Source organism: Choloepus didactylus, chromosome 3 (assembly GCF_015220235.1).
Source record: "Choloepus didactylus isolate mChoDid1 chromosome 3, mChoDid1.pri, whole genome shotgun sequence".
Classification (NCBI taxonomy): Eukaryota; Metazoa; Chordata; class Mammalia; order Pilosa; family Megalonychidae; genus Choloepus; species Choloepus didactylus.
The window spans coordinates 18,165,633-18,190,631 of record NC_051309.1 but is presented as its reverse complement, the minus strand read 5'-3'; the positions used below and the strand labels follow the sequence as shown (position 1 = coordinate 18,190,631).

At 35.8% G+C, this 24,999-nt stretch overlaps 1 protein-coding gene across 17 annotated transcripts in view; it reads left to right on the top strand.

The window, feature by feature from the left end:
- Positions 1 to 24,999, top strand: part of LCORL (ligand dependent nuclear receptor corepressor like) — a 209,241-nt gene that overhangs the window by 77,948 nt on the left and 106,294 nt on the right. For 14 of the 17 annotated variants that reach the window (XM_037829490.1, XM_037829474.1, XM_037829473.1 and 11 more), the window contains 2 exons: positions 18,204 to 18,283; positions 19,241 to 19,370. The exons of 1 other annotated variant lie outside the window; for it this stretch is intronic. In XM_037829490.1, the coding sequence (XP_037685418.1) occupies positions 18,204 to 18,283; positions 19,241 to 19,370 (210 nt within the window). Of the gene's footprint in view, positions 1 to 18,203; positions 18,284 to 19,240; positions 19,371 to 20,568; positions 20,871 to 24,999 lie in introns of those variants that run through there. 2 more of the 17 variants (XM_037829475.1, XM_037829485.1) reach the window with 2 other exon arrangements.

Below are 24,999 nucleotides of genomic sequence, written 5' to 3'. Positions count from 1 at the left end.
AAAGTCTGGAAGTGTTAGTCTTCCCACTTTGTTCATTTTTAGGATGTTTTTGGCAACTCGAGGCAACTTTCCCTTCCAAATAAATTTGATAACTAGCTTTTCACGTCTGCAAAGTTGGTTGTTGGAATTTGGATTGGGATTGCATTGAATCTGTAGATGAGTTTGGGTACAATTGAATCTTAACAATATTTAGTCTTCCTATCCATGAATATGGAATATTTTTCTATTTATTTAGGTCCTTTTTCCTTTCTTTTAGTAAAACTTTGTAATTTTCTATGTAGAGGTCTTTTATGTCCTTGGTTAACTTTATACCTAGGTACTTGATTTTTTTAGTTGCTGTTGTGAATGGATTTTTTTTATTTTTTTTTTTTTGGTTTACTCTTCAGTTAGGTCATTACTAGTGTACTGGAACATTACCAACTTATGTGCATTAATCTTATATCCTGCCACTCTGCTGAATTTGTCAAGGGGCTTTTTGGTTGAATTCTCAGGATTTTCCAAATACAAGATCATATCATCTACAAATAATGATACTTTTACTTCTTCCTTTCCAATTTGGATACTTTTGTATCTTTATCTTTGCAGATTGCTCTGGCTAGAACTTCTAGCACAATGTTGAACAGCAGAGCTGACAGTGGGCATTCTTGTCTCGTTCGCGTTCTTAGGGGTAAGGCTTTCAGCCTCTCACCATTGAGTACTATGCTGCCTGTGGGTTTTTCATATATGCCCTTTATTATATTGAAGAAGTTTCCTTCAATTCCTACCTTTTGAAGTGTTTTCTTCAAAAAGGGATGTTGAATTTTGTCATATGGTTTTTCAGCATCTACCAAGACCATCATTTGATTTTTCCCTTTTGATTTGTTAATGTGTTGAATTACATTAGTTGATTTTCTTATGTTGAACCACTCCTGCATGCCAGGAATGGACTCCACTTGGTTTTGATGTGTGTAGTTCTGTTAATGTTAATTTGCAAGTATTTTGTTTAGGATTTTTCTTCTATATTCATTATGGAGATTGGCCTGTAGTTTTCCTTTTTTGTAGTGTCTTTATCTGGTTTTGGTATCAGAGTGATATCAGCTTCATAAAATGAGTTAGGTAGTGTTCCTTTTTCTTCATTGTTTTGAAAGAATTTGAGCAGGAATGGTGTCATTTCTTTTTGGAAAGTTTTGTAAAACTTGGTGAAGCCATCTGGACCTTGGCTTTTATTTGTAGGTAGATTTTTGATGAATGGTTGAATTTCTTTGCTTGTGATTGGTTTGTTGAGGTCTTCTGATTCTTCTTGGGTCAGTCTAGGTTGTTCATATGTTTCCAGGAAATTGTCCATTTCCTCTAAATTCTTGTTGGCATACAGTTGTTCATAGTATCCTCTTTTTCTTTTTGATTTTTTTAAATTTTTATTTCTTCGGGATCTGTAGTAATTACCACCTTCTCATTTCTGATTCTGTTTATTTTGGGTCTTCTCTCTTTTTTTACTTTATCATTCTGGCTACGGGTCTGTCAATCTTGTTGATCTCAGTGAACCAACTTTTGGTTTTATTTATTCTCTCTGTTGTTTTTTGTTCTCCAGTTCATTTATTTCTGCTTTAATCTTTGTTATTTCTTTTTGTCTACTTGCTTTAGGGTTAGTTTGCTGATCATTTTCTAGCCTCTTCAGTTGTTCAGTTAGGTCTTTAGTTTTAGCTCTTTCTTGCTTTTTGATATATGCATTTAGAGCTATAAATTTCCCTCTCAGCACTGTCTTTGCTGCATCCCACAGGTTTTGATATGTGGTTTTCTTGTTTTCATTCGTCTCTAGATATTTACAAATTTCTCTTGCAATTTCTTCTTTGACCCACTGGTTGTTTAGAAGTATGCTGTTTAACCTCCATATATTTGTGAAAGATCTGGTTCTTTGGTGGTTGTTGATTTCTAGTGGCATTCTATTGTGGTCAGAGAGTGTTTGAATAATTTCAGTCTTTTAAAATTTATTAGGACTTGTTTTTTGCCACAGCAAATGATCTATCCTGAAAAACGTTCCATGGGCACTAGAGAGGAATGTATATCCTGGTATGCTGAGAAATAACAATCTATATATGTCTATTAAGTCTAATTCATTTATCATATTGTTTAGGTTTTCAGTTTCCTTATTCGTCCTCTGTCTAGGTGTTCTATCTATAGAAGAGAGTGGTGTATTGAAGTCTCCCACTGTTATTGTAGACATATCTATTGCTCCCTTCAGTTTAGCCAGTGTTTGTATCATGTATTTTGGGCTCCTTGATTTGGTGCATAAATATTCATAATTGTTATTTCTTCTTGGTGAATTATCCATTTTATTAATATATAGTGTCCTTCTTTATCTCTTAGGACATATTTGCATTTAAAGTTTATTTTGTCTGATAGTAGTAGAGCTATCCAGCTTTCTTTTCATTGCAGTTTACATGGAATATTTTTTCCATCCTTTCATTTTCAGTCTCTTTGTCTCACAGTGTCTAAAATGAGTCTCTTGTAAACAGCATATCACTGGGTCATATTTTTTAATCCATTCTACCAATCTGTATCTTTTAGTTGGAGAGTTTAATACATTCAAAAAGTTATTACTGTGAAGGGAGTTCTTGAGCTAGCCATCTTATCCTTTGGCTTTTAGTTGTTAGATCTATTTTTTTCCCCTCTCTTTTTTTCCGTCAAACTACCCTTACTAATAACTCTTCAGTTCTGTGCTCTTCTCCAAACCGCTCTCTCCATTCTTTTTTTCTCAGCTAGTAGAGCTCCCTTTAATATTTCTTGCAGGGCAGGTCTCTTGTTTAGAAATTTTCTCAGCGTTTGTCTGTGAAAATTTTCAACTCTTCCTCGAGTTTGAAGGAGAGCTTTGTTGGATAAAGAATTCTTGGCTGACAATTTTTCTCTTTCAGGATCTGAAATATGTGATACTACTGCCTTCTTTCCTCCGTTGTGCCCCCTGAATAGTCAGTACTTAGTCTTATGTTGTTTCCCTTCTGTGTGGTGAATCACTTCTCTCTTGCTGCTCTCAGAAGTCTCTCCTCCTCTTCAGCATTTGACAATCTAATCAGTGTATGTCTCGCAGTAGGTTTATTTAGATTTATTCTTTTTGGAGTTTGTTGGGCACCTTTAATGTGAATATTTATGTCATTCATAAGGGTAGGGAAGTTTTCCCCAACAGTTTCTTCAAATACTCTTCATGGCTCTTTACTCTTCTCTTCCCCTTCTGGAACACCGATGATTCTTATATTTGTGCACTGCATGTTGTCCATCATTTCCCTGAGATCCATTTCAAATTTTCAGTTTTTTTTCACCATTCGTTCTTTTGTGCTTTCACTTTCCATCACCCTATCTTTGAGGTCACTAATTCATTCCTCCACTTCTTCAAATCTGGTGTCATGTGTCTCAAGAATATTTTTAATTTTATCAACAGTATCTTTTATTTCCATAAGGTCCATTATTTTTTATTTACTCTTCCAAATTCATCTTTATGTTCTTCTAAGCTCTTCTTTATGTCCTTTATATCCTGAGCATAATATTGATATTTGTGTGTACTTCTTTGATCAATTGCTCCAAGGTTTGTGTCTCTTCTGGCTTTTTAATTTGTTCATTTGGCTTGTCCATATCTTCTAAATCCTTCACATGCTTTGCAATTTTCTGCTGTTTTGGGGGCATTTGTTTATCTTGATAGGGTTGTTTTGGGAAGTCCAGAATTAATTGAGCCTTTATATGTAATTTGGTTTGCTGGTGTGCAGTTTCCCCAGCCTACCCGCAGCTGGTGCTCTTGAAGTACAGCTTGCTGGAGTGCAATTTTCCTAACCTTCCAGCAGGTGGTGCTCTCAAATAGGTCTGTCCTGAGCTGCTGTGCTGTGGGTGGAGTCCAAACCGGGTGGGGAACCAATCAGTGCACCAGATCTCCATGTACTCTGGGGAATCATGGCCCTGGGGCTGCAATGTGGACCCAGATCTGGTAGGCAGGGAGCTTGATCAGGGGCACCCCACAGGTGGGATGTGCACTCTGCCTGCTGGTTCTCTGTCTTCCTTGCACCCAGGAGTGTCTGGAGTGTGGGAGAGGCTCCTGATCGCTGGTTTGGCATCTGTCCCTTCCCTGCTTCTCCCTCTTGCACCCCCGGGGCGGGGAGCAACCACCCCCTGCTGGGATCCCTCATGGGATCTCCCTGCTGTCTGGCTGTGGAGGATCACCCCCCAGCAAACTGTCAAGGCAGGTAGGAGTGGGAGCCACTGCTCACTCCCTTGCCCGGTGGTGGTTTTGCTGCTGCTGGCCTGGTGAGGGGGTGGTCAGGTTAGGGAACACACTCACCACGTCCCTCCAGCCACCTTTTCTCCTCCGTTTTTGTAGGGTGTCCCTTCCACATACTGTGGGGGACATTCTTTGTCTGGTCACACCCTGGAACTGTGGTCCCTGGTGTCCTCTGGCCCCTTTCTAGTTAGTTTCGGAAAGGAGAAGAAGCCCTTTCCGTCTCGCCTACTCTGCCATCTTCAGATTATTTTCTTTTCATAAATTTAAATGAATTGTGTTTTGGCCATATTGAAGTTAAGTGGACTTTTGCTTCTGTTTGCAAGCCTGACTACTGTTTCTTTAGAAAGTTAAATTTTAAATTGCATACCATTACCATAAAAATCAATTTTGACACATAGTGGATTGTTAAATTGAAGACTTTTGGGTTATATATATCAATGTCTTGAGAGGTTTGTATTTTAATTCTTACATTGAATTCAGAAGTCTTGTTTTCTACTTAATCATGTCTTAATGGTATTGCAGTTTCTTTCATCTTAGGGATCATCTGATTTATTTGCCTTGACTATGGATATTTACAAAATTTTGAAAAGATTATATGTGACATGAATCTCACTGCAGTAGGCCTGTAAAACCTGGGTGATTGATGATTATTGTTTTTTCTCTAGGTGGGCTCACATATCACAGGGAGATTATTTATACCGGTTATAACTTGCGGGCCAAATCCAGCTTGCTGCGTGTTTTTGACTGGCCTGTGAGCTAAGAATTTTTTTTTTATTATTTTTTAATGTTTGAAAAAAACTCAGAAGATTAATGTTTCATGGTACCTGAAAATACCATGAAATTCAAATTTAATTTCCAGTAAATAAAGTTTTATTGCAACATGGCCACTCTTCATTGGTTGACATGTTGTTCATGGCTGCTTTTGCACTTCAAGCAGTGGAGTTTACCGTTTATGGCAGAGACCATATGGCCAGCAAAGCCTGAAATACTATTTGGCCCTTTGCAGAAAAAATTGGCTGGCTTTTGACTTATACCAATGGTTGGAATGTTATATTTTTTATTTAATTACCCTTTTTTCAGCTCTTGACAATATGATGATAGAGGCAAAACTACTTTTTAATAAAATTTATTAAATGAAATATATTAAAAATGTGTCACATCATTTATTTTAACTCAAAAGCTACTGTAGAGAGAATAATTATTAAATATTTGTATATAGAGTCATAGATTTTTGAACCCAGCAAAAAATTTTCTTTCCTGAACACAGCACACACTCTCCCTTCACCCTTCCATCTATGTCTTGGTAACCTGTAATCTACTTGCTGTCTCTGCGAATCTGCTATGACTAATAATTTCTTTTAAGCCTTACTGTACAATATTTTTCCTTATGTGCATTGCTTATTTCACTGAGTATAATGTTTTCCCATGTCTCATTAGCTTATTCTTTATTATAATATTCCATTTTGTGTAGTTACCACATTTTGTTTATACATGTATTTGTTGTTGGGCACTTGGGTCATTTCTACCTTTTGGCTATTGTGAATAATGCACTTATAAACATTAGTATAGAAGAATCTATTTGAGACCCTGTTTTCACTCTATTTGGGTATATACATAGGAGAATTGCTGGTCATATGGTAATTCTATATTTAATAGTTTGAGGTATTGCCATATGGCTTTCCAGAGTGGTTGGACCATTTTACATTCCCACCAACAGGGCCCTAGAGTTCCAAATTCCCTGCATTCTCTTCGACCTTTGTTATTTGCAGGTTTCAAAATAATTGATCATCCTTGTGGTTGTGAAGTGGTATCTCATTGTTTTGATTTGCATTTCCTTAGTAGCAAATGATGCTGAGAATCTTTTCTTATGCTTACTGGCCATTTGAAATATCTTCTTGGAGAAATGTCTATTCAAGTCAGTAGCCCAGTTTTAAAAATTGGGTTGTCTGTCTTCTTGTTCTTGCATTGTTAAAGTTCTTTGTATATTCTGGAGATTTAAGCCTTTATCCTATATACTGTCTGCAACTATTTCCCCTGTTCTAAAGGTTATCTTTTCACTTTCTTTATAATGGCTTTTGATGCACAAAAGTTTTTAAATTTGGTAAAGTCAGATTTATCTGTTCTTTCTTTTGTTGCCCATGCTTTTGGTGTCATATCTAAGAATCCATTGCCAAATTCCAGGTCATGAAGATTTTCCCCTATGTTATCTTCTAATAGTGTTACAGTTTTAACTCTTTTATTTAGGTCCTTGATCCTTCTGAGTTGATTCTTGTATATGGTGTGAACTAGGGATCTAAGTTCACTCTGTTGCATGTCAATTTCCCAGCACAGTTTGTTGAAGAAACTGTTCTTTCCCCACTGCATGTACTTTGATTTCCCTTATTAAAAATCAGTTTGTGGGTTATTTCAAGACTTTAAGTTCTGTTCCATTGGTCTAACTGCTTATCTTTGTGGTGGTACTGCAATGTTTTGATTACTGTATCTTTGTAGTAAATTTTCAAATTGGGAAGTTTGAGACCTCTAACTTTCTTATCTTTCAAAATTGGTTTGGCTCTTTGCGGCCTTTGTAGTTCCATATGAATTTGCGGACAGCTTTTCCATTTCTGCATAAAGGCTGCTAGAATTTTGCTACAGATTGCATCGAACCTGTAGATCACTTTGGGTAATATTGACATAGTAACAATTTTAATTCTTCCAATCCATGAACATGGGGTCTCTTGCCATTCACGTAGGTCTTCTTTAATTTCTTTCAGGAGTGTTTTGTAGTTTTCAGTGTACAGGTCTTTCAGAACCTTTATTCCTAGATATTTTATGCTCTTGTAGATGGAATTGTCTTCCTACCTCCTTTTTGGATTGTTCATTACTAGTGTATAGGGACACAGTTGATTTTTGCTTGTTGATCTTGTATTTCTGACACTTTCCTGAACTAGTTTATTAGCTCTGATAGTTTTCTTGTAGATTCCTTTGGATTTTATATATATGAGATCATGTCATCTGTTTAGATGATTTTTTTAAATGGGCCTTTTTGAGTCAATTTTTATTTCTTTTGTGTAGATTTTTTAGATATTTTCTTTATGGTTACCAGGGGAATTACATTTAAAACAAACCTATTATACTTTAGTTTGTATTGAGAGCAGCAACTTGAATTACATACACATACTCTACTTCTACATCTCTCAGTCCATCCCTTTTATCTAGTTTTTGTCCCAAATTACATCATTAAGCTTTGTGTGCCCAGTGACAAAGATTTATGTTTGTTTTTTTGTGCATTTGAATTTTAAGCAATAATAGAAGTAAAAGCACAATAGATGAAAAATGAAGGAATACTGCATATGTATTTGCCCTTATAGTTACCTGTGTAGCTGTCTTTGTAATTACACCAGAGATTTTTATTTCTAATGACTTACTATCTAGAGGCCTTTCCTTTCAACATTTAGTATTGTTAGATGGTTTAGTATTTCCTGTAAGCCAGTCTAGTGGTAAAGAAATCCCTCAACTTTGTGTAAAAATGTCTTAACTTTTCCTTTATTGTTGAAGGACAGCTTTGCTGGACATATCTTTCTTGGGTGACAATTTTGGTTTTCTTTCAACTCTTTATATATGAACTCTTACTGCCTTCTGGCCTCTGTGGTTTCTATTTAAAAATAAGATGTTCATCTTATTAATGATCCCCCTTATCTGTGAGTCATCACCTTTCTCTTGCCATTTTTAAGATTCTGTCTTTATCCTTGGCATTTGACAGTTTGGTTATATTGTGTCTTTGGATAGATCCTCACTGGCATTTGCTTGAGCATCTTGGATTTATAAACATACCTTTCATCACATTCTGGAACTTTCCAGCCATTACTTTTTCAAGTATTTTTCTGGCCCTTTATCTCTGTTCTCCTTTTTGAACATCTATTATGTGTATATTGCTACACTTAACGTTATTCCATAGGTTCCTCGGGCTCTGTTTTTTGTTAATGTTTCCCCCCTCCCCCCATTGTTTTCCTGTTTTTTTCTTCTTGTCAGACTGGACAATTTCAATAGCCGTATATTTAAGTTCACTGATTCATTCTTCTCCCTCTTCTAATCTGCTGTTGAATCCTGCTTTTGAATCTTTCATTTCAATGATTGTACTATTCAGCTCCAGAATTTCCATTTGGCACTTCTTTGTGAGTACTCTCATTTTTGAAACTCTTTGTATATTGTTTTCTTGATTTCTTTTTGTTCCTTGTCCATGTTTTCCTTTAGTTCATTAATTCTACTTAAGGGAGTTGATTTAAGATCTTTCATTAGCAATTTCAGAGAATGAGCTTCTTTTGGAATAGTTTACATCAAATTCTTTGATTCCTGCACCTGGGCCATATTTTGATATCTCCTCATATTTTGTAATTTTTTGTTGAGCAGTGGACATTCTGAGTATTGTATTGTGATCATGCTGGAAATTTCATTCTCCCTCTCCTTAGTCTGCCCAACCAAGAACAAGAGAAAAAATGAAAATAAGGGAAGAATTATAGACAGGAAAAAAAATGTAAAAAAAAACTTTAAAAAGACTATCAAACAGGCAACACCCCTACACACACACACACACACACACAAACACACACACAAAAGAGAGAGAGAGATTAGAGAAAAAAAAAAAAACAGTTGTTATCATCATCATGTTAATATAAGATATTCCCTGGAAAGGTCCCCTCTGAATCAACTAATAAAATGGCAAATCCCACTTGTTTGGAACTCTGGAGGAAAATAGGGACTGCAGAAGGACTCTACAAACACTGAATCAAAGAAAAAGAAAAATGCTCTTCACGATCAGGTAGATTTTCTTACTGGACCTGCCAGTCTAGGCTCCTCCCATTCACTTGGTCCTGAGCAGTTTAAGAATTTCACAGAGGCAGCATGGCCTGGGTCCCTCCTGCCACAGATGCAAAGTATAGAGCCACTCATAGCAGCAGATTAGAACCCCCTGCATATCCAGGCACAGGGATCCAAGTCTACAGAAATCCAGGGCAGAATACAAGCAGTTGAGGCATGCCACATATAAAAGGATCCCCAGGGGAGAAAAAAAAAAAGAGAGGAATCAGGGCAGAACTGCTGGCAAGAAGTGCACACACTCAATCCAGTTTGTTTGCTGAACCACCTAAATACAAGATAGACCTTTCTGGACTGATCCCATGTGAGTCACCAGGGCAGGGTACCCTAACAGGGAAGAAACTAGAGGCAGAAAAGCCTCACACATGCCAAAAAAAAGGGTGAAGGGGGACAGACTTCAGTAAGACAGGATGGGTCCCAGAACTGCAAACTGTAAGAATAAGGAGGCACTAAGTGAGGGCGAGAACTTAAATAAATCATAGGAGCTCGGGAGAAAGTTCTGCCCAAAAACAAGTAGAAAAGATCAGGATTCTCAAAGAATCTTTGATTGCATAAATAGTGCAAGCTTAAAAATTGTACTGGATCTCCAGGGCAAGAATCAGATGAAGAAGAGCTAAGAAAATAACAGGCTTTTCTAGAAGTTCAGAGTAAATTGAACCAAGAATCAAAAAAGAGTCTCAATACAAAAGGCAATCAACAGTAAAACTATAAAAGAGGGAGAAACTGACCTTAAGAGTTAACTCATCAGCTAATCAGATGCCCAGACACCAGCAGAAAATTACAAGCCATAATGAGAAAAAGGAAGATTTGGCTCAGTCAGGGGAACAAATGAAAATTTCAGGGGAGGCAAAGAATTCAGAAGAACTAATCAAAGAAGTTCAAAATAATCTCCTAAATCAATTCAAGTTGGTGAAGGAAAGAATGGATATATAGAGGTAGAGATTGTTAAGACAATGTGAGCATAAAGAAGAATTTGAAAGTTCAAAAAGAAACAATAGAAATTATGGGGTTGGAAGAGACAATATGGAGATTAAACATAAACTAGAGGCATACAACAGCATATTTGAACAGGCAGAAGAAAGAATCAGTGATCCAAAAGACAGGACAATAAGAATCATTCAGTCAGAAGAACAGAGAAAGTAAGTGACAACATTGAGCAGCGTTTCATGGATTTGAGTTAACGGTATGAAACACTCAAATGTGTCATGGGTTTCCCAGAAGGAGAAGAGAAGGGAAAGGTGCAGAAAGAATCCTTGAGAAAATAATGGCTGAAAATTTCCCAACTGTTAGGAAAGACACAAATATATACATGGCCGAGAAGCACAGTTGTACTCCAAACAGAATAAATCCTAATAGTCTTATTCTGAGACACATACTAAACAGAAGGTCAAATGCCAAAGACAAAGAGAATTCTGAAACTGGCAAGAGAAAAGTGAATCGTCATATACAAGGGATCCTCACTAAGTGCCAATTTCTCATCAGAAATCATGGAAACAAGACAGCAGTGTTATGATATACTTAAGGTACTGAAAGAGAAAAACTGCTGGCCAAAAATTGTTTATCTGACAAAACTATCTTTCAGAAATGAGGGAGAGTTTAAAATAGTCACAGATAAACAGAAAGAAACTAAGAGAGTTCGGTCAACAAAAGACCTGTACTACAAGAATTACTAAAGGGAGTTCTGCAGGTTGAAATGAAAAGATGGCTTGGGGTAGTGTGAAGAAATGAAGATCTTCAGTAAAGGTAACAAAAAGGGTAAAATGCAAAACCCAATAGTACCATATCCTCAGTATACAACTCCACTCTTTAATTCATATAGGATTAAGAATACAGTTGAACAAGAAACAGTATAGTTCCTGATAATGGGCACCAAAAATGTAAAGCGGCAATGTAGGACAAAAACAACATTAAGAGGGGAAACTGAGGGATATTTGAACAGAGAACGTGTATGCTATAGAAGCTAAATAGGTGTCTTTTCAAATTAGTAGGTTTTAGATGCAGGTTGTGTAATGCAAACACCAGGGTTACCACAAAGAGAGTATTTTAAAAAATATATAGAACAGAAATGGGAAAGATATCAGTCAGATACATCAAAAAGAGCAACCAACTATCTAGGAAAAAAAAAAAAGTTATGACATATAAAAACCAAAGGACAAAATGGCTGAATTAAGTACAACCTTTATAGTAAAAACAGTGATAATAAGATTGATGGATTAAAATCCCCAGTCAAAAAACAAAGTGTGGCAGAATGGATTAAAAAGCATGATCCAATTATGTGTTCTTTACAAGAGACTCACAAGCCTTAGACCCAGAGACACAAGCAGGTTGAAAGTGAAAGGATGGAAAAAGATATCCCAGGCCTATAGTAACCAAATAAGAGCTGGGGTAGCTATACTAATATCTGACAAATTTGATGTTAAGTCAAAAACTGTTAAAAGACTTAAAGACACTGTATATTAATAAAAGGGTCAGTCCACCAAGAAGAAATAACAATCATAAATATTTGTGCACCAAGCCAGGGTGCCCAAAAATCTACAAGGCAAACACTGGCAAAACTGAAGGAAGTAATAGACATCTCTGCAATAATAGTTGGAGACTTCAATATATAATTCTCATCAAGGAAAGAACATCTAGACAGAAAATAAAAAAGGAAAAGAATTTGAATAACATGATAAATGAACTAGATTTAACGGATGCTTACAGAATTGGCACCCCAAAACAGGAGGATATGTATTCTTCTCAACTGCTCATGGATCATTCTCCAGAATAGACCATGTGTTGAGTCACAAAACAAGTGTCAGTAAATTTTAAAAGATTGAAATTATACAAAACACATTCTCTGATCTTAATGAAATGAGGCTAGAAGTCAATAATAGGAAGAGAACTGGAAAATTCACAAACGTGGAGGTTGAGCAACACACTCTTAAACAATCAGTGGGTTAAAGAAGAAATTGTAAGAGAACTCAGTAAATATCTCAAGATGAATGAAAAGGAGAACACAGCATATCAAAACTTATGGTATGCAGCAAAAGCAGTGCTAAGACAGAAACTTAAAAGCCCTAAACGCCTACATTAAAAAGGAAGAAAGAGCTAAAATCAAAGACCTAACTGCACACCTTGTGGAACTGGAAAGAGAACAGCAACTAATTCCAAGCAAGCAGAAGGAAAGAAACAACAAAGATAAGAGCAGAAATAAATGAATTTGAGAATTAAAAAACCCTAGAGAGAATTGACAAAACCAAGAGTTGGTTCTTTGAGAGGATCAATTAAATTGAGAAACTCTTAGCTTGACTGACAAAGAAAAAAAGAGAAGATGGAAATAAATAAAACCAGAAATGACTACTGACACCACAGAAATAAAAATGATCATAAGAGGATACTGTGAACAACTGTATGTCAACAAATTAGTCAACCGAGATGAAATGGACAAATTCTTAGAACCAAGTGAACTACCTACATTGACTCTGGAAGAAATAGAAGATCTAAACAGATTTTAAGAGAGTGAATTAGTGTGTTAGTTTCCTGGGCTGCCTAAAGTAGACACCATGAAGTATGCTGGCTTTAAACAATGGGAATTTGTTAACTTGTCTCATGTCAGAAGAATGTCCAAATAAAGGCATTCTGCTGGTGTGAAACTGTTACCCCAGGAAAGGCTGTGTTCTTTAATGCAGTCTTGTGGGGGCAGACATATTGTGGGTGGGGTCTTTTGATTAGGTTGTTTCCATGCAGATGTGACCCACCAAACTGTGGGTGAGATCTTTTAATTAGATTATTATCCATAGAGGTGTGACCTGGCCCACCTGTAGTTTACTGTAGTCCTTAAGAGAGCTCAGGGGCTGACACAGACCCAGATGCTTGGAGATTCTAAGCTAAGAGATGAAGCCCAGAGTTTGCCCTGGAGAACCTAGGAGTGGATCCCCAGATGCTTAGAGAGAAACACCCTGTGAGAATAAGCAAGGATGCAAAGGAGCTGAGAGAGGGAAGCTGAGAGAGACAGAAGCCCAGAGACATTTTGGAGAATGCCATTTTGAAACCAGAACCTGGGAGCACAGGACCAGCAGACGCCAGCCACATGCCTTCCCAGCTGACAGAGGTGTTCCAGATGCCATCAGCCTTTCTTTGGTGAAGGTGTCCTCTTGTTGATGCCTTAGTTTGGACAAAGATTGTTTGATATCACTGATAAGAAATAATTAAATAAGCACTCTCATAGAGTTAAAATCTAGAATATAGGTTATCAAGGGCTGGGTTGGGGTAGGAAATGGGAAGTTCATGCTTAATTAGTATAGAGTTTCCATTTAGGTTCATTGTAATGTTTTGAAAATTGGTGGTGATAATGGTAGCACAACATTGTGAGTGTAATTAACAACACTGAATTATAAATGTGAATGTGGTTGAAATTAGAAACTTTAGATTGTATATGTCTTAAGAGAAAAAAATTTAAAATAAAACATGGAAATGTACAACACAGTGAACATTGTAAATGATGGACTATAGCATATGGTACAGTTACATTTTATCAGGTGTAAGAAAAGTACCACACTAATGCATTTTGCTAATAATGGGGTAGGGTATATGGGGGCACTGATTTTTACATGATTTTTTTGTAAACCTACAACTTCTCTAACAAAATTTAAAGCAAACAAAGAAGGGAAAAAGAAGCTGGACTGTCTCTCTTTGTGTGCCGATGGGAAGCCAGAAACTGCTGCTTTGAAGATAAAACCTAGATTAGTGTCCGAACTCACTGTTTGGTATCTACCTTACTAAAAAGCACAAAAAAGAGAAAGAAAGAAACCAGTTGTGCTGGTTTGAATCTGTTATGTACCCCAGAAAAGCCTATGTTCCATCCCTTTGGGTGCAGACCTATTGTGGATGGTACCTTTTGCTTAGGCTGTTTCCATGAGATGTGAACCACCCAATTCAAGGTGGTTCTTAATCCTTTACTGGAGCCCTTTGTGAGAGGATCAAAGAAAGTAAAAGCCCAGAGAGCTTAGAGAGAAATGCCCAGAGACATCTGGAGATAGCCACTGAAACCGGAACCCAAGAGAGAAGGGCCGGCAATCATCACCATATGCCTTCCCATTTGACAGAGGAACCCTGGATGCCAGCAGCCTCTCCTCAGAGAAGATATCTTCCTCTTGATGCCTTGATTTGGACATTTTCATGGCCTTAGAACTGTAAATTTGTAACCTAATAAAACTCCATTGAAAAAGCCAACCCATTTCTGATATATTGCATTCTGGCAGCTTTAATAAACTGAAACACAAATCAACTAAAATTTTTTTAAAAGTTGAAAAGAAAGAAGTGCTCTTGCTCTTTACATCCCAGTATGTAAGGCCGGAAGCCACTGCTGCTGAGTGGTTTGAATGAAACCAAGCCAGCGTCCTTCTTCCCAGGACCCTCAGGGATACATCAGACTAAACAGTTCAAGAAAGAGAGAGAAGAAACCAATAAAAAACAAAAGAAGGTGTCCTCACTGTTTATGTCCCAGGAGGCAGTGGCATGAAGCCAGAAGCTAATTCTGCCAAGAGTACTGAAATCTAGGCTCGTAGATCCCTCATGGATCCACTAGACCAAGAAATATCCACCCACAAAAAAAAGAAAGAAAGAAAAAGAAAACCAACAAAATAAGGGTGTGTTAGCTCTGTATCTCCCAGTGAATGCTGTTGGAAGACCGGAAGCCGGTGCTGCCCAGAGGGCCAAATAGGCCAGTGTCGGCCAAATAGGCTGGGCCTTCAGTGATCTGCTATACCAAGAAATCCTCCCAGAGAGAAGTAAAAGGGATGAACGCAAAGAAGGTGTACTGACTCTTTATGTCCACGTGGTTGCTGCTGGGAGGCCAGAAGCCACTGCTTCTCAGAGGCCTGAAACTGAGGCCAGCACCTGCCACTCCCTCGGGGATCATCCAGACTGACCTCAATCTCATCCCCAGATTTTGGAGGATGAGGTTTCATCTTTCTGCCCTTGCCCCAACTGGCTCCTCCCAGAATCTGGGCTACTTTTCCACAGCCACTGTGGCTGGAATGAGGAATGGGGGCTCATCATTGGATTCTGCTTTCAAAGCTCAACTCTTAGCAGCCTCTGACTTACCCTGGCACTCCTGTTGTTGGTCTAGATGTCCATTCTAGTTCCACTATTACCTCTTAGTTAATTCCAGTCTTTTTTTCCAACTCGTTCATTTTTCTGTTGGAAAAAATAGTCTGTAAAACTTCCTTCTCCACTATTTTGCTGAATTGTTTTTAATTATACAGATTGCTTAAGCTTTTTTGGCTTCTGGTTGTTTCATAAAAATGTGTTTTCTTAACCAGATATTTAGTCAAAATTATCTGTCATCTGCAAGCTAACCATATAAAATGCATGTGTGATTGTTTGGGATTAAAAATGAATTTATAAGGTGATTCTGCCTTGATACAATAATTAGCCTTTTCATGATGTTTTGTGGTTCATAAAGCATTTTCATATTTTTTCATTATAGCTTGACGGTAAGTAGGAATCCATCCCAGATTTTCAGAGACGTCAATTATTTTTCCATACCCTATACTAGGTCATATGTTCCCATTCCCTTACCTTTTCCAAGTTTAGGTAAATATTAGGACCATTTCTGGAGCACATTAAAATCGAAGAGCCACTGTGCAACCGTGGAGGGAAGCGCCTCCTACACGCCCCCCGCAGGCCCAGGCTGGAGGGGCGAGCCCAGGCGCGCAGGCTGGGAGAACATGAGCGTGGCGGCCATTGTCGCCTCGTGCGGGTGTCCCGCCTCGTCTCCTTATGCCCACAGCAAATCTCTGAGTAATGAGGAAAACTTGAAACTGTTTCGGAAACCGAACAATCCAAAGGGCCATAGGCACAATTACAAAGTTATGACAGTAGAAAGATTGATCCTGTTACAGGGATGGTTATGAACTTGACTGATCTCAAAGAGTAAATGGAGGAGGCTGTTATGAAGCCCCCTGATCACAAGAATCTGAATTTCGATGTGCCATACTTTACTGATGATGTGAGCACTACAGAAAATGTGGCTGTATGTATCTGGGAAAACCTTTGGGAATTTCTTCCTGTGGTAGTTACTTACAAAGTAAAAGCATATTTGACTGTCAATAATATTGTAGTTGATAAAGGAGAATAGTTCTTAGGGTTAGCATTGTAGAAAGACTTAATTTCTTTCTATATTTGAAAAAGATATTTATCCCCTTAGAGAATTAAGGCGTCATCACATAATTGTTGTACCTCCACATTGTGTTATGGAGTGCGTGATTTATTGAAATTAGACCTGTTTTAAATTTAAATCTATTTTAAAACTAAATTTTTAAAATTTCCTCAATATCATTCAGTGAATATTTTATTTATAGGTAAAAAAAACACTTCATTTTAAGCAAAATGTTTTGATATAGAATTATTTGAAAACCAAGAAGATAAATTTTTGTTACTGTTTGCTCCATTATCTCTTAATTGGTATCCATTTTTTCTTGGTATATACAAATGGTAAAAAATGTTTGTAAGATTTACAATAGGTGAATCTTACAAAAAAATAAAGTATAGGTGGCCACAGTCTGGAAACATACACAATATATATTTTTTTAATAGATGGAACTCCCTTGATTACTTCTTCTGAGGTATGCTACAGGTATAAATTTATTCAGTGAAAATTAGACACAAATCATCTAAGACAGTGTATTGCAGATTTATATAAAGGATTGATGGAAATGCTGCTTTAGTGCACATTGTTCATTGCAATTTTGTACAACTTAATGAAGTTTGAATTGTTAGTGAGGAATAACACATTGAACATAGCATATATTATCAGTAGACTGTTATGTATTTGGTCTGTATTTGCAGACTTTATGTCCATATAAACAATTTTAATTCAGAAACAAGAATAACCACTTGTTTTAAACCCAGTTAAAAAAGTCAACATGAAAAAGACATATTCTGTATAAAGCGTCTCCTATATATTCTTTTTCTTAATTGATCCCATTTTGTTCCAGTCATTAAACTTACCTGTATAAGTTGAAGTATTAAAAAAAAGGGGGGGGAGATATCACTACTTTTTATACCTCAGTAAATCATATTATCTTCTTTTCTGACCTATATAACTGGATTGATACAAGAGGACTGATCCTAACCTATTACTCGTTCATTATTATTCCAAAAATGGTAAGCGTATGTTCTGTGCAGTTTGGCAGAAACATGTATTCAGGTTCATTATGTATTTCAAAAGTGTAATAGAAAATTACTGTGGTAACCAGTGCTTTTCAAATTAGTGTCTGTGTAGCTGCCGCAGATGATAATTTTATGTGTGTGAGGTTTTGCGTATGAATTTGTTTGAGAAAAGAAAATGGGAGCATTTCTGCTGCAAGGAGTAAGTTTGAAAATCTGTCTACACCCAGTATAGTTAGGCTGACAGTGTCATTATACTTTTCATAAAATTGCTTCAGTAGAAGTTTTTTTCCCCAGAAACTAATATATTTAAGCGGTTGAATTATAAAGAACAGACGTTCTTGTGGAAAGAATCCATTTTGTGTTGAATAATATAACTTGTTTACCTGTTTTTTAATCTAACTCGTGTAACAAAGCTTTGAACAAAGGTAATAAAAATCTGATCTGATTTATTAGCAATGGATTTCTACTTTAGTTTTCTTGTTAGCACTCCATTGTCTCAAATCGGTGGGTTTTCTGTTGCTTTCCTCCAGTTCTCTGGTTTTATTTTGCCTTTTTTATTAAACAAAATTTATTCCTTCCCTCCCTGTATCTCCTTAGTCTTATTTCTTTTAGAGCTAAAATAAAATAATGAAATTAATGGCCAAGGATAAATTATATCTTTAAGAAAGCTAGATGATACTTTAAACCCTTTTGTTGGAAAATTGTTAACTTATAACCAGTTCATTGTTCTCCTTGCTACGTTGTCCCATTAATATTGCCAAATTATTTTCTTCATGGTTTTCTCTGTTTATTTCTCTTCTAGATGTTGGCAGTTTAATTTTAAAGTTAGGCTTTCTCCCCCTATTTGTAGTTTTATTTTTATGTAAACCATTGTTTTGGAGAGTGATATTTTCGTTTATTTATTTCAATAAGTGTAGTGAATTTAATGACTCTTTTTCCCTCTTTTAAATTTAAGACTGTGAACCAGAAGAGCTGACTGACTGGTCTATGGATGAAAAATGTTCATTTTGTAATCTACAGAGAGAAGCAGTCAGTGTAAGTTTTAATGTCATAAGATTGTCTAAACCCAATTTCACAATTGTAGCACAATCTTTCTTTATTTTCATTTAACTTGTTCCCTTATATAGTGTCTTACCGTGGAATTTAAGTACTTGATTTTGATAATGAGAATAATCTTTTAAAGTGTCACTGTGAAGTAATTTGCCTTAACTTTCAGGTGAAGATCAGAAAATTTATCTCATTTGCTTTTTTCACATTTCTTTCTTAAAGTTTCCTGATTCATGAAATTCACTTCAGGTGTGTTCTGCATTTGGGTATAGTCCTGCTGTGAGCTTAGAGGCCTACTTTGGTCTGAGACCACCCCCACCCCCCACCCCTGGCCCTTGAGTTTGATTTCTTAGGAAAAATTTAATAGGGGATAATGTACTACTGTTTTTTAGCCTTTCACTTACTCTTGAAGTCTTTTGGATAGCATAATTATCTTCTGTGTAAACGATTAAATATTAAGTCTACTGTATATCAGATATAAATGATATAAGCAGAGTAGTTTTATATGGTAGGAAATCCTGCTTCTTTATATACTGTTGTGAGAAGGGCTTAGAGGAAATGAGAACTTGAGAACCTGCATCCAATTTGGTCAGATTAGTGGGTAAGCACATCTGCTTTTGTTAAAATTCTCTGGAAAGAATACATTACTGACATGCCATATAGTGAATTTATTCAATATATTTGGTCTGTTCTTCCCTTTAATTGACTTAGTTTTGCTAAGGAATAAAGCTAATTTGGCCCTCTATCAGAGCAAAATTTCTTTTTTCCTGACCCTGTGCCTTATTCTATGTTCTCTTTGTATAATTTGATATGTTTAAAAGGTAGGGCAAATTAACATTTAGAGAAGTAATTTCTTTTTTCCCTTTTTAAATGGAATTCTGTGATTGAATACAAAGTGATTTGTTACATCTTTATATGTGTGTGTGTATGTGTGTGTAATTTTAGGATTGTATACCATCTCTTGATTCTTCACAGTCAACACCAACGGAGGAACTATCATCTCAGGGCCAGTCCAACACTGATAAGATTGAATGCCAAGCAGAAAATTACCTAAATGCACTCTTTCGAAAGAAAGGTAATATTGGCATGCTTTGTCATGTAAACTTTGATATAGAGATCTAAAATGTTTGACGTTTTCTCATACAGAGGTATTTATGGCACTCTGTATTTTGTTCCAGGTGATTTCCATTTTTACCCTTAATTTCTCATCATATTTTTAGGAACAATAGTAATCTCAGTCACTGTAGTCCTAGTCTTTTAGTGGTCCTTCCTTTTCTTCGTTCTGTTTCCGAATCTCTCCCTAACTTTATGTTGTCACTTTTTAAAAATTATATATGCTTCTGATCATTGTTCTGTTCCTGTTCTCAGGACTTCAAAGGTTCTTTAATTTTCAGTAAGTGATGGATATATTATATTGCAAAGCAATGTTTGGAAATGCAGCAGTTGAGTCATTTATCAGTCACATTGGAGCATATTTGCTGGCTTGCTATTTTAATGTTTATTTGATAGCTCAAATATGCTTACTTAACGTTAGAAAGTCAGTGTTCTTTTTACTTTCTGTCTGTCAAAGATATTCAAACCAAATGGGGCTTGTTTCACTTGTTTCCTTGTTTGCCACATGTATCAGGCAGAAGTAGTTTTTATATCTTAGTTACTTACAGAAATATAGAATCTTCTATTTTTTGTTCTTAGGCATTCCTATAGTAATAAAGTGTCAATATTTATCACACAGACCTTCAGAGTAAGTTGAAGGTATTTGGGTTGGGGGGTGGGGTGGTGGGATCATCCTACCTCCCAGCTTCTAGAGATTGAGAAAAACATATTACCATATTCTCATCTAGGTGTTGAACTTGCTTTATTCCTCTTTAGAACTGGGTACCATCTGATATTTTATATTAAATCGATGTTAATTTTCATGGCTTAATCATTAATAATATTGAAAGTAGTCCTCACCTTTAAGAAAGGAATCTTTTGTTTAATCTTAAGTGTTACAAATTCTTTTAAATATAGAAATGTGAAAATCCTCTGGTTAGAAGAAGCATTGGTTAGATAAAGGGCCTAAAGTAAAGAATTGTGTTTGTTTGTTTTTTTAAGTGCAGAGAACTGAAAATATTTTCCTGTGTATTACTGAAGGAATTGTAGTACCTAGTGTTGAAATATTTGCTTTATTTTTAAAGAAAAAAATCTTCTTCCAAAATTATGAATCTGGATCAAGATATAATATTTTATGTTTTTCTTGAGAATTTTATAATACTTACATTAATTTAGAAATGTTTATTCTGCCAGTATATTTATACTTATAGGAAGAATTTCATTGTGAGAACAGGAGGAAATATATACATTTGCACACATGCACGTAGTAAATTTTATTCACTTCGGATCTCATTACTCAGTTTCCTTTTGACTTTGAGTCATTTGTAGTGGTAGTAACTAGAATTAAAATTACTTTTAATTTTTGATAGTATGGAGTTAACCTGTGCTCCATTGCCCTATTAAGAGTAATCAGTAAAAACTTGGTACTATTTCAGCTGATTCAAGCATCTGGGTCTCCAAGAGGTCTGCTACCAATGGTTGGGTGAGTGTTCATGGATATTTAGTGACCTCTCCATTTGGGGAGTTCTTGGTTTACTTCAAGATCCTTTGAAAGGTCAAAGAGGTTTATATTAAAGATTTGTTTCAGTATTTTTGCTTTACTTTAGGTCTTTATTAATTTTTTTATTTGTAGTCTATCATCACTTACTAGATTTAATTAAGCATAAGGGATTTTCTGCTTGTTCATTTGGGTTTTTTTGTTTGTTTTAACTTTTCTTTGAATAGAATCATTTTAAAGATTTCAGATATAGTCTGATTAGGATGAGGCTGGAAGATAGTATTATCTTTTAAATGGTCTTAGCTCCTTTGTTTACTTTTTGAAAAATTGAATTCTGCTATTAACTCTACCTTGAAATGAAATTTAAGAAGTATATCGTGTTTTGAAGATGGGAAATATTTCTGAGTTTTTGAATAGAAAATAAAATGTTGATTATCAAGCTTCTTGTTAGTGAAGTTTTTATTTGAGTCTCGAAAATTCCTCCAAACTCGGCCATTTTAAGGAATTCTGGGTATTGATAACGTTGGTATTATTGTTACTGTAAGTCTGTTGCTTAGTTTGAGGAACATGTGTATGTTGGTCATCTTGCCAAAACATAAAGAAATCTTTTAATGTCCTTGTGGTAGTTTGTTGTTTGCCTTTTCCAGATTCCAGTTTGGGGGATGATAGAAATGATAAATATAAAATATTATTGAGAACTTAATATACAGGATGATGAGGATGACTAATGTTATCAAATTATGATTGATCACTAAGCCCCTTTTATGCCTTAATTCATATAATTCCAAAACAATGTTATGAGGTAGGTACTGTTTTTATCATTTTAACAGGTAAGGACAGTGAAGCTCAGAGAAGTGAAGTAACATGTTTTTTAGTTATATTTAATGAACTTTTGAGTTCTCAAAAGGAAATTTAAAAAATGTGAAAATTGTTCCATGTGAGGAATACCTAAATTCTTTTAAGTACTAAGGAGAAAAAGCTTCCCATTCTCTACTGTTTGGAAGCCTAGGATTAGCATTATTTTAATTGAATTAGGCAGATTAGAGAGGACCTGTTAGAAATGGCTCTGTTTTCTTTTTATGAACTGTGAACAATTTTAGTTCATAATTTTTTTACTGTCTAATAATAGATTATAGGAATGCCATTGACATTGGACTTTCCAGGGAATGAAATAAACTTATTACTTAAACAAAATGCAATTAGGGTGAACCCCCATACTTAGAAGCTAGTCAAAAATACTCTTATCATTGTAACATATGTTCCTTACCAATGCAAGGTGATGGTGGTAGAGTGGTATATGAGAATCCTGTACTTTATGCATGTTTGTTCTATAAACAATCCATAACTTCTCTAATAAAAAAATAGAAAAAAATATTCTTATCGGGGTTGAATAAGGAGAATGTGTGTGGGGGGGACTGACTACTTTTGTGTATTCTTTACTTGAAAATTTTTTCAAAATTGATTTCCTTCTAGAGGTTAATCCTAGAACTGAAATTGAATAGAGTGCTACAGTATAATGAAAGCTCCATGATAGCAGGGACTTCATTTTGGTTATTGTATCAAGAAGAGTATCTGGCATATCTTAGATCCTCAATAAATATTTCTCGAATAAATGAGCACTAAGATAAACTATATTTTAGGTGTCTTCCAGTTTCTTTAACTATTCAGTAGTATTAGTACCTCTTTTGCTATATTTGAAGAAGTAAGCTATTTAGCATGAACGTATAGTTTCCTTTTCCCTACTTTGTACTTGTGTCATTACTGTGTGTAGTTTGAATAGTAATCAGTTTGTCTTTAATGTGACTAAACATAGGCATACAGATATAAGATGTGTTTTCCAAAGCTGTCCACGTGAGATATAAACTAAATAATTTGCGCTTTTAGCTTCACATTCTTTGATCTCCTGAAGCAGTGTAAGTCACTGATTTATGATTCAGGAAGATGTCTCATCTTTTATTTTTAAATTAAGGAATGCTACTTGACTTGACTAAATTGGACAGATAGTATGCACATAGTAACTAAATGAATCATGCTGCTAAATACATAATAAAAGTAATCCTATCTTCATTAAAATATAGTATGATTTTCCTTTGTCTTTTATCCCCACACATATTTAAAATTCATGTAACTACCATCTTAGCCCTCTCTTTTCAAAGACTTTCATAATTTATTTGATGCAGTTAGTTAAAAGCTCCTACTAACCAACCCTTTCCCCTTAAATTAATTGATAGCCAGGTTTTATATAAAAGTTATGATACAAATACCTACATACTTTATATATAAAGTTTTCCTTGCTTTTTCTGAACACAGGAAAGGATAAACAGTTTTCCTTTCAAAATCTTAATTTTTAAGCTTCATATTATGGCATGAAATAAATACTAAAACTTATCATTGACCAACTAATTGGGTATAACTGATGATAAAGCATTTAATTTCTTAGGATCACGGAGTGTTATTACTCTTAGATTACTTCCTCTCAATGCCCACATCCTTGAGTGACTATGTAAATTGGGTATCATTCATTCAGGCCCTCAGTGTCTCTTAATACAGATATGCCTTTGTAATTCCTTGTGGTCATACATTGTATTTCTCATATGTGTGTTTCCCTTTTGGAATTCTCAAGGAGCTGTGTCATAAAATAATTCACTAACCACTGTGAGTTGCATTTCATTCTCGTTTTACCATATACCTGGAAGATTTTAAGTAAATGTTAAAAGTACAATTAAAATTAGAACTGGATTTAAGATTTAACTATTTACATAGCTGGAATGCACAAAACCTGTCCATTTCTGGTAAGAACAACCTTATACCTGAAACACCATCTGTATTAGAAATTAAAGGATGCCTTCCAGGTCATTCATCTTCACCCAGATTCTAATCTTCCAGTGCCTCTTTCATCCCTTAATTTGACCCAGTTCCCTACCCCTCTCTAAACACCTAAATCTTTTTACAGTGCCTTCGGGAACTTGTAGTCTTTCATTAGCAAACTCTCTTATGTCCACAGTCTCTTCTCTGACTGTTTCCTTTACTTTATTGCTGTAATTGAAACCTATCTGTCTGTGAAGGATGCTTGTCTTGTATCCTTCTCACTCGGTGGCTCTATTTAGTTCTTTGCTTTACGTACCACAGGAACAAAAAAATTGGCAGACAACCTGCATGATCTTCATAGCTTTTTCCTGATTATTAATTTACCTTAAAACCCCCAAACCCAAAGCTCTTCTGAAGCACATGTCATCAAATTATTTCATCTACATTACCATATTACAAAGCTTAAGCAGCATTTTCACTTTCTTCCTTCCAAATGCTATTTCATCATTGTTCTTAGTGACTTCGAAATTATCTAGGTGACCCATCCAACACTCTGGCCTCTTAGTTATTTGACCACTTCATTTCCAGTTACCTTTTTTCCACTGTATTCCAGCCACCATGATTATCTTTAGCACTTTACCACCTCCCAAATCTTATGTCAAGATAGAGGAAAGGTCAGGATTAGATACAGTATTTAGGTATCATCAGCACATACAGATACTTAAAGCTATAAGACTGAATGGGGCCATTAAGTCAGTAAAAGTAGGCAGAGAAGACAACCGAGGACTAACTCACTAGAAAGATTAGTAGACATCTCAAACAGATGCCTGAAACAGAACTTTAGATTTTAAGCCTCTAAGGTTTCCCCCTTCTGCAGACTTTCCCCCCTAAAAGGTATCACTGTTGACTTCAGTTGGTCAGGTGCAAAAACTAGGAACCTTTCTTGATTCTTTGGTGTCATTCATATCCTACATCCAGCCCCTCATCAAGTCCTATTGGTTCTACCTTCAAATTCTAAATCTCACCATGTTTCATTTCCATTACTACTGTCCTAATCCAAGGCACCGTTATCTGTCATATACTATGAAAGAGTTTCCTAACTGGTCTTTCTACTTCTACTTTCCCCTACCCACCAGTCCATTTGTCTGCATAGAAGGCAAAAATCATGTTTCTAAAGCTTAAGTCTATCATTCCTCTGCCCCAAGATTTCCAATGGCTTTGCATGGCACTTTGAATAAAATATATTCAGGACTCTACATGATACAGTTCTGCATCCTCTTTGATGACATCTCTTATAGCTCGTTTT